Below are 18,541 nucleotides of genomic sequence, written 5' to 3' on the forward strand. Positions count from 1 at the left end.
AAAAAAAAAAGAGGGGTAAAGTCAGCAGTAAAAAGGGACTTAGAATAGAGATTATCAAAACTGGGAGGGGTCTTAGACCAGGGAGGGTCAGAGCTGGAACTCCTGGGAATAGGGGATGCAAAAAAAAAAAAAAAAAAAATTGGTATTGGAATATGGCAAATTACTTAGTCTCTCCAGACCTCAGAGTTTCATTATCTGTGAAGTGTGCGCAGTATTGCCTGAAGTTCTTGCTTCATAGATTTATGGGAAAGAGCAAGTGCTCCTTTCTCTGGAGTCCTCCCCTAATGCTGCCAGGACTATTGCTCCCCAGCCGTTTTGAATTTCTTTTGTACATCCCTCTGCAGGGAAGCATTATGTCATTAAACCAGACTGTAAGCTCCGTACAAGCGGGGAAAGGGCTGCTTTCACTTTCCTCTTACTCTCCCCAAGCACCTCAGCCCAGACCTGACACATAACAGGTACTTAGGAAGTGCTTTTAAACAGATTATTCATGTAAACTTTTAAAAATGCAATATTAACGTTAGCTCATCTTACTAAGTGCCTCGAGCTGTTCCAGCTCCATGAGTCACTTCCTGGTAGAGATCGTGATGATCCCAGAGCCAGGAGGGACCTTAGAACTTGTCTATTTCCTTTTGCACCTGGGGAAACCGAGAGGCGAGAAATATGGCTCTGAGTACAGCCAGGGGACCGCACTCAAGCCTTGGCTTGAGCAGAGATGGAACGAGGTGATCGCTACATACTTTCATCCAACCCTGACATTTTCTGGTTTTTCTTTTCCCTGAGGCTGCGGTTAAGTGACTTGCCCAGGGTCACACAGCTAGACAGTGTTCAGTGTCTGAGACCAGATTTGAACTCGGGTCCTCCGGACTTCAGGGCTGGTGCTCTATCCACTGCGCCCCCTAGCTGCCCCACATTTGTGTTTTAAGCCTGTCCCCTCCCCCCCTGACATTCTCAGCTCTAAATTCCCTTCCAGCTCTGACATTCCACGTTCTAAGGTTTCTCCTTCTCCCACGTTCTACGGCCCCTCCTGCTCTACCTTGCTCTGAATCCGATAGAAGACCTGCAGCATTTACAGAACAGCCACGCTCGGTTATTGGGATGCCTTTTTTTTCCCTGAGGCAACTGGGATTAAGTGACTTGCTCAGGTTGTGTTGAGTGTCTGAAGCCAGGTTCGAACTCGGGTCCCCCTGACTTCAGGGCTGCCCCCATGCCTTTGAGTTATGTTTTATTGTCTGTCTTAAGAAGGTGATGGATAAACTGTGAGTCGGGCTGACTAAATTTAAAAGCGTGCTTTGCGTATTTTATGCCAAGAGCCGCTCGTTAAACTTTTACCAGCAACTTCCTCTACTTCTAATGCCTGTGCACTCACTATGTTTGCAGCCCCGTGGACATCGCTCTAGGCCGGGCCTGGATGAGGAAGGGAATTTCTGGTTCCCCCGAACATGTTGCTCCTCCGGGGTGGGAGCACCTTAGGGAGCGCCCTCCCCTGCTATTGCTGCCCGGTCCCCAGCCACTTTCCCTCAACCCCCGACCGTCCTCCCGCGACCCGGCTCTGCCTTGTCCGAGACTGACCTCTAGTGGTTGCGGGCCGCCCCTACACTGCCGGCCCCACGCGGGCTGGAGCGCTCGCGCCCATCCCCTCTCCCAGCGCCCGCCGCTTCCCCGCCCGACCGGCGCGGGGCGCAGCTCCGGGCAGCGGCGCAAAATGCAGACTCGGGCTCGGCCGTCCCGCGCTCTAATGCACTTTATTGCTTCCCCGACCCCCGGCCGGCTCTAGGAGGGGAAGCTGGGCCTGCGCCAGCCGTAAAGGCCGGCCTCCTTCGCGGGAGGGCCGCCCGGGGATCGGGGACATCGTGAACCGTAATTGTCGCGCCCCCAGTCTGGGCCAGGCGCAGGGACTCGGACAAAGCCACCTGGCCCTGCCCCCGGCGCCCCCTCCCTACATGGCGATGCCGTTGGGGGCGAGGTCCGTGAGGTTGCCCCGAATGTTCTGCTCCTCCTCGAACGCTTTAAAGAGCGAGTTGAAGTTGCCGGCGCCGAAGCCCTGGAGGGGCGGGGAGGGAGGAGAAAGAAGTTGTCACCGGGGAGTCCGAGGCCGGGATACCCCGGCCCTCCCTTTGGCCCCGCCCACCGCCCTCCCCTCCCCCTCCCTTGACCAATCCCTTCTCGGCTCCTTTGTCTTCTCCCACCCCCTCTGTTCCCGACTCCTCCCTTCCCTCTTCGATCACCTGGTGATTGTGACGTTGAATCACCTCCAGGAAGACCGTGGGCCGGTCCTGAACCGGCTTGGTGAAAATCTGGAGTAAGTAGCCTTTCTCGTCGTAATCCACCAGGATCTTCAGTTCCTGCTCGCAGACAGAGAGATGAGACCGAGGAGCGCTGGCGGGGATTCCCCGAGGCCAGAGGGGCGGGGCGATGCTCCCCGAGCAGGGGGCCGGACCGCAGCAGCCACCTCCCCCACCTTGTTTTCTGCGCTGCCGGAGCGTCACCTCCCTGGGAGTTCCCAGAAAGCCCCTCGCCCAGACTACCGTATTCCCCAAGCATTGTCCCTCATCCAGCATCCTCCTGGAGCCTCAGTGTGGAGATCTTGGACTCTCAGAAGCAGGGAGCGGAGAGACCTCCTGGCGGCAGGAGCGCCGGGCTCCCCGGCCCCCCTTGTTTCCGTCTCCCCGAAGAGGGAGGCCCCCCTCATTTAGAAAGGAGACTGGAGAGCCTGGGAAGTGATCCCCAGTACCTTCTCTGAAGTAGCGCTGCGGCCTGACACAGAGCAGCTCCAAGAGCCGGAAGTGGCCTCTGAGGCCATAAATCCATCCCCTCATTTTACAGATTAGGAAACTGAGGCCCAGGGAGTTTAACAGTTCTTGCCCAAGGTTCACAGGTCACGTGTCAGAGCCGGGATTCGACTCCCCGGTGAGCGCGGCCACGCTATTCCCGGGCAAGTCTCCCGAGCTGACCCCAGGGCCCCCTCTCCGGAAAGGTTGCCTTTCCTCTTGGGTCTCTATTTCCCCCTCATTGTTAGGGAATGCCTTTGTCCCCCGGAGCACCACTGCCGCGGTGGCTCTGCCTTCCCCTCGGGACAGAAGGGCCGAGCCAGAGAAGCGCCAGGGAACGCCGGAGGGAAGAGGCTTCTTTACCTCCAGCTTGTCTATGCTCTCCTTCACTTGGATCTTGGCAGATTTGAGCCCCTCCCGAAGCTGCTTGTAGTAGGTAGCGGGGGCGCTCAGGAACTCCGTGCCTCGCGCCTTCAGATGCGTGATCTGCCCGGGGGAGCTTGCAGTTAGGGATGCCGCCTCACCCTCCCTTTCCCGTCCTCCGCCGAGCCACAGCCGCCTCAAACGGCTAAAGTGTCAAGATATGAACCCTCGCCCAACCCCCCCAAACCCCCATCTTCTTCCGGGGAGCCCCAGCCAATTATACCGCTCATGCACCCCGGCAGCCGAGCATTAATAGAGGGGAGACCGGGCGCCAGCCCCCCACTTACCGCAGAGATGATATCAGGGGTGGACATGGCAATGTGCTGCACCCCAGCCCCACCGTAATAGTCCACATATTCCTGGAAAGGGATAAAAAGAAGGCAGGTCCAAAGCCAGAGTCTTAACTAGACTGAGGCAGCAGGGGCTTTCTCCCAGAGGGGCTGACTTGTACAGGGGCAAACTTCCCTGCTGGGTCCCTGAATTTCACTTTGTTGCTCTCTGCTCACCTGTGCCTGGGGGAGGGGTGCCACAACTCCCCCCCCCCCCCCAGGTTCTCACTGTCAGGGCACTGACTCTATAGTTTGAATATCCTCACTCCCCCCCAGCTGTTTTCTTTGAATCTCAGAAAAATTTCTTAGCTACAGCTCTCTCCCAGCGCTAAATGTCCTGTACCCAAGGCTTTGCAGACATTGTCTAATTTCAGCCGTCCTGTGAGAGAGCGGTACTGAGAGGGACATTATTATACCCAGTTCAGAGATGAATAAACTGAGATTCAGTGAGGTGAAGAGATTGGCTTATAATTATCCAGGTCACCAGTGTCAGATGCAGAATTTCAGTCCAGATCTTCCCGGCTCTGAGTCTGGCCATCTATGTCCCAGACTCTAAATGCTGTACCTCTTATGGACCGAGGGCCCTGCTGGGATCAGCTGCCTCTGGGTCTTGGACGAGGGACTGACCCATTAGTATGTTAAACATGGCTCCCACTGACCTAACTTTCAGGTTTGCAGAATGCTTATCTGATCTCAGCAGTGACCTTGTGAGGTGCTAAAAAGATGAGAAACTGGGGGGGCAGCTAGGGGACACAGTGGATAGAGCACTGGGATGAGGAGGACCAGAGTTTAAATCCTTCCTCAGACCCACTTTGACCGGTCTGTGTTTGTTTCCTCACCTACAAAATGGGAGGTCTTTCCAGGTCTAAGTCTTAGAATCCTGTGACTCGATTGGTCACACACTTAAGTCTGAACCAGGATTTCAATCCAGACCTACCCGATTCCAGATCTACAGCTGGGCGAATGATATTGCTTCCCTCTCCCCCTCTCCCTTCAGACTCTCTGGCTGACTCCTACACACTGTTCTTGGGATGTTCTAGGGGGGCAATACCTGAATCTGCGACTTCTTCCTGCCCATGGCAGGCTCGTTGATGGGCATCTTGATGGTCTCTTCGTAATTGGCCATCACGATGGACCGCAAGGAGCTGAACTCTGTGTGGACTTGCTTGTCATCCACTGACCAGAAGCGATGAAACAGAAGGTTCTTCTTGTACCTGGGGAAACCACCCAAATCCAGAACACAAATCGGGTTCTTGAGCAGTCAACAAGTATTGTTGGAGAGGGACCAGAGGAATAACTAGCCCTTTTTAATGCCCAGGGAGAGCAGCGAAAGAGGAGTTCTTCATATATTGCATGGCTTGCCATCTAGGGAAGGGGGTGGGCGGAAGGAGGGGAAAATTTGGAACATGAGGCTATGCAAGGATCAATGCTGAAAAATTACCCTTGCATATGTTTTGAAAATAAAAGTTTCCTGAAGTCAGGAGGACCTGAGTTCAAATCTAGCTGCAGACACTTAACACGTCCTAGCTGTGTGACCCTGGGCAAGTCACTTAACCCCAATTGCTTCAGCAAAAATAAATAAATAAAAAGCTTTAATTGAAAAAACAAAAGAAAACAAAACAAAACAGTTCTCCATGAGATTTAATGACAAAATCATTTGGGGTGTAAGATGGGATAGGAAGACACTTTGAGATCTCATGCCTTATCCAGAAAATAGTCACCCTGAAACAATGGGCTCCCATGGGCAGAGGGTATTGGCTATCCCAGGTCAGAAGCTGGGAGATCCTGCTGGGCAGGACCAGAATGGTGAGCTCACCTGGTCCAAGGCTCCCATCAGGGAAATGGTACCACCTGGTGGCTTCCTATTTTAGCCCATTGTTCTTGCTAACTTGGTGCTTAAATTCAGTTGTTTTCATGCAGCTAAAAGATTGTAAGGGTTATCATTCTCAAAATGAGTTGAGCAAGGCCCCCTAAATCTTGCCATCCTGTGGCAAAGGCTCAATCATCTCACCCTAGTTAAGGTTTTTGTAAAAGGCTGAAACTCTGAGTTGATGCACTGAGAGGTCGGACAACCGAGCACTTAAGGCTAATTACTGATTGGACAATACTCTATTAGAATATGCTTGGAAAATGGCCCTTCCACAATTCTGTGCTGGCTCAATTGTTTGGTGTATACAGAGAATTGTGGGAGGGACTAGGGGGGTGGAATAAGACAAGCCAGGGTCACTTTGGAGGAAGAGAATGAAAGAAGGGAGGTCGTGGAGATCCTGCGTCCATGCAATTCACTTCTACCCCTAACACCAAGAAAAAAGACCAAGGACTTTTGCTTATCCTGACTCCGGCTGAGTCTAAGGCATCCAGTGTGCTAACTCGGTTATCACAGGTTCTGAGCTAGTTACTGATCCTAAACATCTATAGAAGAGGATTTTTAGAAGCTGGAAGGCCCCTCAGAGTATGGAAGGTCAGAGCTGGAAGGAGCCCTGGAACAGAATTCAGAACTGAGGAAGTCTTAGGACAGGGAATGTCAGTGCTGGGAGGGGCCTTAGAATAGGGAATATTGGAGCTTGAAAAAATTGTGGAAAGAGGGAGATGAGAGTCCCATTGCCCCCCTGCCCTAGGCAGATCATATCAGGACAAATGTTGGATGCTCGGTTCTAGGTGGTCATATTTTGGGAAGGACATGGACAAGCTGCAAAGTATTTAGGTAATGAAGAACCAATTTCTCCAACTGTTTACATCCATCTGCTCCCACTGGTATGACTTTGAGAATCATTTGACTTTACTTTTGTGGGTCTCAGTTTCTTTATAAAGTGAAGGGGCTGATAGAAGTGACCCTGAAGTCCCCGCTAAACTAAATCTAGACTTCTTCAGTTAACAGAGGAGGAAACTAAGGTCCAGAGAGATTACCTGAATAGTTCAAAATCACTGGAGTTGGTTGCAAAGTCAGAATTTGAACCTTGGTCTCCTGATCCAAATACAGTGTTCTCTCTACCATACCAGCTCACAAGTAGCTCATCCTGCAAACCTTCTGTGATTTGCTTTTAAATGTTCCATTCCCCATGTCTTTTCAGCCCTGCCACCTTTGAGGCTATTCTCAGGTTGTTGCTGTGGGTGGATAGGATTCATTTCCCCAATTAGGCAGCAAATCTCCAAGGGTAGAGAAAATCCTTCTGGCTGCCCTCCTAGAGTGCCTCGGCTCCAGCTGTCTCTATATAAGGGACTTTAATGTCATATTAAAGTTTGGCTGAGTGACTGTTCTGTTAGTCCATAGTCCTTGCCTGAAGAACCAGGGAGCTAGGGGCTTTAAGGGGCTGGAGTGGGGTCAAGGCTTCTGAGAGGATGGGGGATCTCCATTTCCAGGCACAAGGCTCTGCACACAGTAGGCACTCACGTTATTTATTTAATGTTTAACTAAGTGGAGGAGTGGACCGATAGGTGGATAAGTGGATGGCTGGACAGGTGTTTAATAGATGGATGGGTAGATGGAGGGGTAAGTGAATGGATGATTAAATAATTGGCAGGTTGATGGATGGGTGGGTGAGTAGATAGAAGGATTAGCAGATGGATAGATGTATAAGTAGATGAATAAATAGATGACTGGTAGATAGTTGGACTGGCAGAGAGATGGAGGAGTAGATTTATGGATAGATGGAGGAATGGATGGATAGCTAACACACTCCTATGGACTTCTATTTTTTTCCACTTAAAATGTAGAAAAGACAGCCTGGAACAAAGGTTGAAGACCTAGGTCTCTGCAAAGAAGGTCATTCTTACAGATGACAGAGTCAGGGAATCCAAACTACTGAGCTACTCACCATTCTGCTACTGTCACCATCTCCTGGTCAGGCTGATTCCCCACAACATGGTCAATCATAGCCAATTTGCAGTCTGGACTGAAAGAGAAAGGGAAATGGGAGGGACATGGAGGGATTACCCAGCCCCAGCCTTTAACCTTGGGAATCAGGAAACCTGGAATGGCAGAATTGGCAGGGACCTTAGGGATCATGTGGTTCAATCCCTTCATTTTATCAGTGGGGAAACTGAGGCTCAGATAATTCAATGAGTATTTATTCAGTTGCCCTCTGCACTTCCAGAGATCGGTCTCTGTTCCTCTCAGGTGATTCCACTCAGCTCCTGGGCTAGAGCTTCCTTGTTTGGAGAATGAATGAGTTCAGTTTTTTTCTCCACCTCTCTCCCCCTAGGTACCCCTAGACCCCCCCAAAGCTGCTCCATCCCATCCAGTTATCCAGTGAGATACCAGGGCTTGCTAGAGCATGGCCATCTTCCCTGCTACCCACTTGTACATGCCTATGTTGTACCATACTGATCCTAGAGTCAGGAAAAATCACCATAGTGCAAATCTACTCTCAGACACTCCCTATTTATGTGACCTAGCAAATCATCCAAATCTGCCTCAGTTTCCTCATCTGTAAAATGGGCTGGAGAAGCAATAGAAGGGGTCAAGAAGAGTCAGGATTACTGACCACTAGAATCCCCCCTACCCCACCTTATGGCCTTACACTAAACCATTTCCTTTCTCTGACCTATTTCTTCAGCTATAAAATAAGGGAGTTAGGCCAGGAGTCTCTGAGATTCCTTATGATTCTATACCTATCAACGAGTCAGGATATGTTTGCCCCGGTCAGAGAGGAGACCTAGCAAAGGCCAAGTTGAAAAGGGAAGCCTTGTAGAGGAGAGGGTCTTAACTCTTTAGGAGTATGTTACAGCCCTTTTTGGGACTTTTTCCCAGAGTCATGTTTTTAAGTAAATAAAATAAAACACATAGGATGGCAATGAAAACCAATTATCTTTTCCACACTGCTGAGGTTAGAAGTATGGTACCCTGATAATCTGGAAAATCCGAATAGAGTTTTTTGGCCAAGAAAAATCTGCATTACTACACTACTGACAGATAAAATATATTGACATTATACAGTATTGCACACCGATTTGATGCATTTCTGAGTTTCTAAATTTTTGCTGTATCACATGCCAGCCTTTCAATTTCATCTGCAGCTCCCGCAAATTTCCTAAAAATTCCCATTTAATTTTTTATGTCAACCCAAGATGTACTGAAACTGCAATGGAGATAGTCCTGATGTGGAAGGGAAAATTATTGAAATAATTATAAGGATAGGGGGAAAAAGTATATAAGTTCCAGATTAAGATCCCTGCTTTTCACTTGGACCCTTTGTAAGGAAGAATCTTGGTCCTGGGGAGCAGGACAGGCATGGAGAAGGGGACTCACAGTTTGGGGAGCAAAGGATCCTGGAAGCGAGGGGCCTCAAAACCAGGCAGGAAAGGTCCAGTGTAATTCATTTTCTCCACCAGGGTGTGGGTGGTATCTCCGTACTGTGGACACAGGAAACCCCCCCCATCCCCAATGGATTTAACCCTTCTGGAAGAAGTGACCCTGATTTCCCTACCACTTTGACCTGGGACCTCCTTTCTCCTCCTTGTCCCCACTTTTGACTTGACAGATTTAGGGAAGGAAGGTGGTGCTAGGTGCCTACCCAGCTTCCCACCCCTTTGTGTTATGGTTAATGGGAGGAGATGTCCACATTTACCCTTGAAAACAGAATAAACTAGAGTGAGCAGTAGGTGACATTGAAGTCATTCATTAAGGAGAACTTTCTATAAAATGGTTAAAAACTTTCTATCTATAAGACAGAATTTTAGTGCCAGGGATATATGACACAAAAGTCACCCTTGTTTGAGAGAGAAGTAGAAACCCCTAAGTTCTCTGATGGTAGAGAGAGACAAGAAAAACAGAACAGTAAAGCAGGAGTTTTATCTAGTAGAACATAATCTCAAGAACAAGGAATATTTTACTTTGGGGCCTGAATTCTAAAGTGCCTGGCGTATAATAGGTGTTTAATCAATGCTTGTTAATTGATTTCATATAAATGCTTGACTCTCTTATTTTACTCGATGCTGTAGGACTGTAAGTTCTGTCAGCACCCTCTAAGTTTACCATACCGGCACAAAGGTCCAGTTGTCCTACCCTAGTTAACAGTTCTGATTGAGGTCCTGGAATAGGGATAAATGAGAGAATTGGGTACTAATCCTACATCCCCCAACATCCTGATGGATTGGGAATTGTGAGGAGAGAGGAGAGGGATTTCTAACTGGGGGTTGTGGGGTGCAGGAAGGGTCTGATTGCCCAGTGCAGAGTCACATATACTCACCGTCTGCAGTACCGCAAATTTCACCCTTCCAAACTTGTCCTGTTCTATCCATGGCTCCTTCACAATAACTGCACCTCGCTCCCGGGCTTTCTGTATTGGAGAACACAGACTCATCTTGAGAACCTGGCTCCCTCCTGACCCACAAACTGGCCTGGTAGTGGCTTGGGTAGCTCACTAGGCTCAGGACCACTTTCCTGGGCCAGAGTGGAGACCCATAATCCTGCCAGTCACACAATGAACTTCCTGGGAATGGCATCTTCTCCCCCTCCCTCAGCATAGCCCTACCTGGGACCCCTCCCAGACAAGGAAAAGAGCCCTCTCCCAATCGAGGGAAAAAAAAGGGGGGGAATAAAATACTAAAATAAATGGGAATATGAAAATAAAATAAGCAAATGCTTATAACTTAAATTTATAACGTTAATTAGTTACCAAGAACCTTACAGATGACATCTTATTTGAGCTTGATGATTACCTAGTAGGATAGGAATGGGGGCAGGGGGTGGGACGGGCAGGCTGGGGGAGACTGACCTGGTGATTTCATTGGTAAGAGAAACTCTCCAGTTGAAACTCTTATCTATTATTGGAGGGTATCACTTTCTCTGACACTTGTAGTCTTTAGATATGACATTTTATTTTTTCTTCAATTATGTGTTAAAAATTTTTTTTCAAAAACTTTTTTTAAAATGTTGAGTTCCAAATCCTATCCCTCCTTCCTTTTCTCGCCATCCTCCTTCCTGAGACTGTAAGTAATCCCATATAGAAACTTAGTCTTTCGAAAATTATCAAATTGTTGAATCTCCTATTATCTCTGAAGTCAAATATAAAATTCAATTTTGTATTCAAATTCTTTCAGAGTCTGGATCCTTTCTACCTTTCCTAAATTGTGACATTTGACTCCCCTCCATGGACTGGATGACCCAAAGACACTGGTGTTCTTTCTGTTCTCCACACAAGACTTCATCTCTCACCTTTGTACCTTTAAACTGATTGGTTTGAATGCTTTTCTTCTTCCTCTCCACCACTGTGGCTTCCTTCCAAGACTCAGCTCAAATCTTATCATATATAGGAGGTTTTTCTTCATCTCTCTTTAATGCTAATGCCCTTTCTCTGAATTTTCTATCTACTCTGTTTATATCTTTTGTAATTCAGTCATTTTTCAGTCATGTCTGACTCTTCATGACCCCATTTGAGATTTTCTTGGCAGAGATACTGGTGCAGTTTGCCATTTCTTTCTCCATCTTATTTTACAGATGGGCAAACTGTGCCACCTAGCTGCCTCTGTCTGTATCTTATAAGTCCCTAATTGTTTGCATGCTGTCTCCTCCATTACAATAGGAGTTCCTTCAGAAATTTTTTTTTTTTGCCTTTCTCTCCATCTCCAGAACTTAGAACACCGCCCTTAATAATTGACTATTGATTTACTAACTGGGGCATTAAAAAATTGTTCCAGAATTACACAGCTAGCATATGTCAAAGGCCAGAAGCCAAACTCGAACCCAGACTTTCTGATTCTATCCACTGTGCCACAATATGAATGCTAGATATTATTATTCTCATTTTATAGATGAAGAAATTGAGGTTTAGGAATTTCAAATGTCTTGCCGAGGCTCATACACCTGTAGGACCATAAGTTCTGCTAGCACCCTCTAAATTTGCCACACTGGGACAAAGCTCCAGTTGTCCTACCTAGTTAACAGTTCTGGTTGAGGTTATAGAATGGGGGTAAATGAGAGAGAATTGGGTGCTAATGCTACATCCCCCAACATTCTGATGGATTGAGAACTATGAGGTCAGAGACCTTCCTAAGAAGTCTAGAATTCTATCAGTAAAACACCCAGATTGGTGTAGCCATCATTCAGGGTCCAAATGAATGAAGAAAGAACACTGGTTTTGACATGGAAGAATCTGGGTTCTATCACTTACTATCTGTGTAATGTTGGCAGGTGATCTCTTGGGTCTTACTTCTTTCCTCTGTAAAATCAGAGGATTGGACTCAATGGACCTTAAGATTTTATGATCGGGGCAGCTAGGGGGCGCAGTGGATAGAGCACCCAGCCCTGAATTCAGGAGGACAAGAGTTCAAATGTGGTCTCAGACACTTAACACTTCCTAGCTGTGTGACCCTGGGCAAGTCACTTAACCCTAACCTCGGGAGGGAGGGGGAAGAATTTATGATCAGTTATTTGGTTTCTCTAGACCTCAGTTTCTTCTTTTGTAAAATGAGAAGGAGGAAGGCCTCTAAATTTTCCTGCATTGTTAGCTCAGTGACTTTCTGCAGGTAAAGGTGTCAATCAATCAGTCTACCTACATCAAGCACTTTTTATGTTTCAAGCGTGGTAAGTCTTGGGATTGTAAAGAAAGGCAGAAATAGGGGCAGCTAGATGGTGCAATGGATAGAGCACTGGCCCTAGAATCAAGGGGACCTGAATTCAAATCTGGCCTCAGACACTTAACATTTACTGACTATGTGATCCTGGTCAAGTCAATTCCAATTGCCTCACCAAAAAAAAAAAAAAAAAAAAAAAAAATCCACAACTCTGCCCTCAAGACTCTTACATTTTAGTGGAAAAAATAAATATGTAAAGAACTCGATACATGTATGCTCCATAGCTCAGATCTGGCCTAGGAGAGAGTAAAAGGGTCCCCACTTCTCCACTCTCTCTCACTCACCTGAACAATGTAGTCACAGTCTTCCACCTCAAAGGAGATGTCTTTCACCCCATCACCATGTTTTACCAGGTGGTCACCCATCTCTGTGCAAGGAGAGGGAGAGAACATCCAGACTCTTCAGCCTCATGATCCTAGCTCTCCCTGGACTTCAGCCTCCTCCCTCAACTCTCAGCACCACCCCCCACATCATCTCTCTCCCCCCAAGGACTCTGTTTTTTTTATTTTTTTTCCACACCATCTACCAAGGAATACCTTCACTTAGGAAGGTCTCAGGCTCTGAACCCAGGATTCCCTTACCTTTGTTTCCAGGGTTGAGAGGTGAGGAGAAGATGAATATAATCTAGATCAAGGAAGAAAGAAAACAACAGTGTAGCTCTCTTATCAGACCTAATCTTCCTCACTGCCAAATGGATATCAGAAGGTGCAAGTGGAGCTCCAACAACATCACCTCCTCCCTCCCCCAGGGACTATGGCCAGACACATCCCTTCATGTCCCCAACAGCCATCCAGAAGCTCTTCTCCCCACATTTTGGTCTTCCCTCTGGGAATATCTAACCCTCTAAAAACTCTATACTGGGTCTCTCCTCCGCCTCCTGATAGAGACCTAAGACGATTGCCTTAGATCTCTGTCAGGAGACAGAGGAGAGTTGCAGGGCGCCATAAGAAATTATCTCAGTCTTCAAAGACCTCCCAGTCTAGTGAGACAGATTCAATATTTTTAAGCACCTACGACATGCTAGGAACTGTAACTAGGAGCTCTAGGCTCTAGGTATACAAATACAAAAAGAAGACATTTGCCTCAGGAGTTTACTTTCTGCTGGGAGGGGGTGTATGTGTTGGTAATGGTGATGGCGATGGTGTTGGTGAAAGTGATGGTGTTGGTGATAGTGATGGTGTTGATCTTGGTAAGAGCAATGATGTTAGTGATAATGATGATGATGGTATTGATTTTGGTGTTGGTGATATGTTTGATATTGGTGATGATGATGGTGTAGATGTTGGTGATGGTGGTGGTGATGGTGATAGTATTAATCTTGATAATGGTGTTGGTGTTAGTGATGGTGATGATGATGGTGTAGATATTGATAATGGTGTTGGTGATGGTATTGATTTTGGTGTTGGTGATGTGTTTGATATTGGTGATGATGATGGTGTAGATATTGGTGATGGTGGTGGTGATGGTGTAGGTGTTGATTTTGGTGATGATGATGGTGTAGATGTTGGTGATGGTGGTGGTGATGGTGATAGTATTAATCTTGATAATGGTGTTGGTGTTAGTGATGGTGATGATGATGGTGTAGATATTGATAATGGTGTTGGTGATGGTAGTGGTGATGGTGATAGTATTGATCTTGATAATGGTGATGATGTTAATAATAGTGATGGTGTAGATTTTGGTGATGGTGATAATGATGGTGACGGTGATGGTATGTGGTGATAGTGGTAGTGATGGTGATGGTGTTAGTGATGATAGTGGTGATATTGTTGATGTTAGTGACAGTGCTGATGTGAGGGAAAAACACCTAAGCTGAGGAAACAAGAGATTTCAAAAAATGAGGAGAGAGAGGACTTTAGGCATGGGAGACAGCCTTGGCAAAGGAACTGAGGCAGGAAATGAATTCAATGAATGTACATTTATTAAGCTCCTTTTGTATGCTAATTCTTCTGCCAGGTACTAGGAATATCAGTATAAAAATGACATTCTACAGAGAGAGACAGGGAGATAGAGAGAGACAATGACATGCTAACACAACATGTACAAAGATAAGCTTATATAAGGTATCAAGCCTAGAGTCAGGAAGATCTGAGTTCAAATGTGACCCTAGACACTTCCTAACTGTATGACCCTGGGCAAGTCATTTGCTGTCTATTTGCCTCAGTTTGGTGCCTCAGTTTCCTCATCTGTAAAATGGGGACAATAATAGTATTTAACTTTCTGGCTTGTTGTGAGAATCAAATGACATAGTAATTACAAATCATATATAGTTGCTGCTATATACATGTTTATTATTATTAATTTACAAAATAAGTACCAAGTGATTGGTGAGGAAACTAGCAAATGGCAAAATTAGGAAATGCCCCTTCAAGAAGGAGGTCATATGTCCTATATGTGGAAGGCCTGTCTGAATGAAATGCAGAATGCCACTGGAGAGAGGGGATAAATAATCGAATAAAACGAATAATGAATAAATTGAAACTTCCCAGTCTGGAAAGTTAGGGTCAAAAAGGTTGTGAAAGGCTTTAAAAATAAACCGAGGAATCTGTATTCAATCCTAGAGGCCAGAAGGAGTCACTTGGAGCCTCTTGGGCAAGAGGATAACATGGTTAGATTTAAGGAAATTATCCTCATAGCTGAATAGACCAATTAGGAAGCCATTGTACTACTATAGGGCCAAAACTAGGGAGGTGGCCATGGGACTGGGGAGAAGGGACCAATGTGGGAAGAACCAACAAGATTTGGCAACCAGTTGTCTGTGGGAGAGGGAGGTGAGGAAGAGGGAAGAGTTGAGGGTGATTCCACTTTTTCAAGACTGGATAACTGGAAGGATGCTGCTGCCCCCTCCAAAGAAACAGGAAGTATGAAGGAGGGATGGTGGGTTTAGAGAAAAAGATCATGAGTTCCATTTGGACATGCAGAGTTGGGGAGCATCAGGGTGTTGCTGTCTGTCAGAGATGGGAGATGGAGATTTGAGAGTCATGTCTACGGAGGTGATTGAATCAAAGGAGCTAACAAAAGGAGGGGGAGAGACAGAGACACACCAGAGACAGAGACATAGAGACACAAAGAGACAGAGAGAGAAGGGCAGAAGTCTCAAGATGGCACCAGGGTTACCCACATGCAGAGTTGGTATCTTGATAATTGAAAGGAGCTAATAATCCAGGTGAGACAATTAGGGTAAGAATTCAAAGAAGAGCCAGGAAGAGGAGGTGAGTTTGAGCCTTAAAGCACAGTTGTCCATGAAGAGGCAGAACATGTCAAACAATCATAGGTTTAAAGCTTGACGGGGACCTTAGAAATCAGCTGATAGACAGCTTCTTGAGGGCAGGAACCCTTCCAGTTTTGTCTTTGAACTTAGCTCCCGAACTTAGCAAAGTGTTGGCATACAGTAGGTGCTTAATAAAGGCTCCTGGCCCAACTGATGGAACTACTCCAACCACCTCATTTTGTTTGTTACACTAATAGCTTATATTTCACAACACGTTTACGTTTACAAGACACTTCATGTATTATCTTCATTATAAGAACATTCTCATTAACTATGGAAAATGAGGTCCTGAGAGAGGAGAGGGCAGCCATAGGGAGCAGGGGGTGAGGTTGGGACCCCCGGGGCCCGAGAGGCTCCCCCGGACAGGTCAGAGGACACCCACCTTGCCTTGCTTCACCACATGGGACGCCACCTCCCTGGAGCCAGTCTCCAGACCTCGGTAGGCCAAGGGGGAGAAGCCCATCTTGTTACAGTAGAAAGAAGCTGCCTGAGGGGGGGAACAAGGTGATTAGAACCCAGGACCAGGGCAGACATCAGGGCCCCCCACTGGAGGGCCCCCCCCAGGGACACATGTCCCTTTTCCTTAAGGCAGCTCTGCTCAGTGGGGGGCATTCTCTCAGGGACTGTTTTGGGTCCTCAGAAGGGCTGGGCTGGGCAGGGGGCAGCTCCGCCCGCTGACCCTGACCCCGGCAGATAAACTGCCCGAACATGCATCCTATTGCATAAGTCATCTCCCCCTTCCCTCTGCTTCCTTCCTCCCCCCCACCAGTCTGGACCCCCCCCCCCCACGTGTCTGCTCCTCCTTCCCGGGAACCTATCAGGAGCCTGGGCAGAGACCTGCCCTTTGCTCCCTGGGCCAAGGTAGCTCCCTCCCGTGTTTTCTCCTCGCTCCCCTTCTCCTGGGGGCCTCCCCCACCCTCCTCAGACCCATGCAGACCTGTTTGGCATTGCCAACCCAGAAGGTGATCGAGTGGAAGTGAAGGAACCGGCCTCTGGGGGGCTGCGGGGGAAGAAGAGCAGAGGGACAGAATTCAGGAGGTTCCCAAGAGCCGGTTGAGGGGCGTTTGGCCCTGGGCAGGCCGGGGGAGAAGAGAACCAAGCTCCAAGCTCTCCACTTTCAGAATGCAAGCAGCCTAATCCTTTCTTTCCTACGAGAGAAAACTTAGATGGCCAGTGTCAGCCAGTTGGCCCCCTAGACTGGCCCTGGAGAAGGGAGGGCCTGAATTAAAACCTGTCTTAGGACACTTAGTAGCTGGGTGACTCTGGGTAAGTCGATGCACTCTTTCTGTCTTGGTTTCTGCATCTATAAAATAAGCATCCTAAGAACACCCGCCTTCCAGGGTTGTGGTGGGAATCAAAGTACTTTGTTATCCTGAAATCCCTATAAATATAAATGTTATATTTACATATAATTACTTATATAGAAATATAAACGCTATATTTATATATAATTACATATAAATGTATATAAATGGTAGCAAAGCAAATGCTGTTAGACTTAAATCCCTATAAATATAAATATAATTATATATAAATGTAAATGCTATATCTATATATAATTACAAACATATAAATATAAATGTATATAAATACTCTATAAATGTTAGCAAAGTACTTTGTTATCCTTAAATCCCTATAAATATGCATCTTGTATATAATTACTTATTTATGAATATAAATGTTATATTTACATAGACTTGCATACACATAAATAAATATAAATGCTATATAAATGTTAGCTATTATTATTAAGTAGCCTTTGTGAGGCTACTTAATAAAATAAAATCAATTAAATTAAATTAATTAATTTCATTAATTAAAAAGGGTCAGGAGTTGAACCCAGAACTCGTGGCCTTGTGTTCACTGCTTTTTCCATTAGCCTGGGAACAGCAGCTGCTCTGGGGGTCATGGCAGGAAAGAATGAGCCGGATAGGGGGAGGGAAGCCAGAATGCCCCCGTTCTAGGTCCAGGAGAAAAAAATCGGCCAGGGTCAAAGTCAGAAGGAATCTGGGTGCGAATCTTGCCTCCTACACTAGCTAGGAAACCTTCCAGCTCTACTCAGAAACACGCCAGCTAGGTGCTCGTGGGTAAATTCTTTTACCTCTCTGAGTGTTCTCTACCCCATAAACCAGAGACACCTGCCCGCTCACCTTCCAGTACCCAGTCTGCTATACCCGCTCTGTTATTATTATTTACACAATAAGTACCCACTCTGTTCCTCCATAGAGAATTACAGCCAGGGGCAGCTAGGGGGCGCAGTGACGGAGCACCAGCCCTGAATTCAGGAGGACCCGAGTTCAAATCTGGTCTCAGACACTCAACACTTCCTAGCTGTGTGACCCTGGGCAAGTCACTTAACCCCAGCCTCGGGAGAAAAAGAGAGAGAGAGAGAATTACAGCCAAGGAGGATTAGGGTTAGTGCTCTGAAAAGTGAAGATTGTGAGGTGGTGAAGTCTTTTGGTCAGGGATGCTGGACAAGGATTTTGAGTAAAGGAAGCCAATTTTCTAGGGGGATGGGGGGGGCAGGGAGGCTCTGCCCAGAGGCAGAGACTGGGGCTTTCTATAAAATGGGTCGCAGTAGGGGAAGCGTTGGATTGGAAGTGAGAGGAGCTGACTCTGCTCTCTGTGGCTCTTCTCTGGACCTCAGTCTCTTCATCTATGAAAGAGGGACAGAGCCTAGATGACCTTTAGGGGTCATACTTCTTACTTGCCCCTCTCTGGTTTGCTGGACTTCTGTCATCTCCCTCTCCATCCATATCATTTCCCTGTTTCCTCCATGATAACCCCCGTGGGAGCTCCGCCCTGCTTTCTTTCTCTGTGAGCGCAGGCTTGCAGAGTTCTGCCCGGGTGACGGGTGAATGCCCCCGGGCAGCCCAGCCAGGAGCCGGGGCTCCCCCTCCCCACCTTTCCCAGCTCTTACCTTCTCTCCTCGTTCCGTGTAAGATGTCTAAGGGAGAAAGAAACACTCAGTCAGCCTCCATAGCCTCACCCCAGCGTCCCTCTCCCAATCCCTCCTCTGGGGGGCTTCAGGCAGACCCCCCCCCCCCCCGGGCAGTCACCATGATCAGGAGCAGGGATGGCTGTCAGTCTGGACACCGGGACTCTCCCCTCCCAAAAGCTCGAGCTGAGGAGGGAGGAAGCCCGAGGGGTTTTAAGCAGAGGTGCTCCTCCCC

At 47.4% G+C, this 18,541-nt stretch overlaps 1 protein-coding gene across 2 annotated transcripts; it reads right to left on the reverse strand.

Annotated features, from left to right (window-relative positions):
• Positions 1 to 1,726: 1,726 nt before the first annotated feature.
• Positions 1,727 to 18,541, reverse strand: HPD (4-hydroxyphenylpyruvate dioxygenase). Of its 2 annotated transcripts, XM_074298119.1 has the most exons (14): positions 18,428 to 18,541; positions 18,289 to 18,315; positions 16,306 to 16,368; positions 15,751 to 15,855; positions 12,679 to 12,721; positions 12,382 to 12,464; positions 9,712 to 9,801; positions 8,772 to 8,875; positions 7,339 to 7,416; positions 4,575 to 4,737; positions 3,482 to 3,553; positions 3,135 to 3,257; positions 2,229 to 2,345; positions 1,727 to 2,044 (listed from the first exon to the last, which is right to left on the reverse strand). In XM_074298119.1, the coding sequence occupies exons 1-14, from the start codon at positions 18,428 to 18,430 to the stop codon at positions 1,940 to 1,942; spliced, it is 1,176 nt and encodes a 391-aa protein (XP_074154220.1). In that variant the 5' UTR covers positions 18,431 to 18,541; the 3' UTR covers positions 1,727 to 1,939. The 2 variants fall into 2 exon arrangements, with proteins under 2 accessions (XP_074154220.1, XP_074154225.1); XM_074298124.1 differs by lacking the exon at positions 18,289 to 18,315 and having other exon boundaries at positions 18,405 to 18,488.

This window comes from Sminthopsis crassicaudata, chromosome 1, assembly GCF_048593235.1.
Source record: "Sminthopsis crassicaudata isolate SCR6 chromosome 1, ASM4859323v1, whole genome shotgun sequence".
Lineage (NCBI taxonomy): Eukaryota > Metazoa > Chordata > Mammalia > Dasyuromorphia > Dasyuridae > Sminthopsis > Sminthopsis crassicaudata.

Bases quoted from the DNA above. Each gene is read 5' to 3' on its own strand.
- HPD (XM_074298119.1), bottom strand. The intron at 9,802-12,381 runs GTGAGTGAGAGA...TCTCCAATACAG, and splicing joins ACTGTGACTACATTGTTCAG to AAAGCCCGGGAGCGAGGTGC. The intron at 7,417-8,771 runs GTGAGTCCCCTT...TTTCTCTTTCAG, and splicing joins GATCCTTTGCTCCCCAAACT to TCCAGACTGCAAATTGGCTA.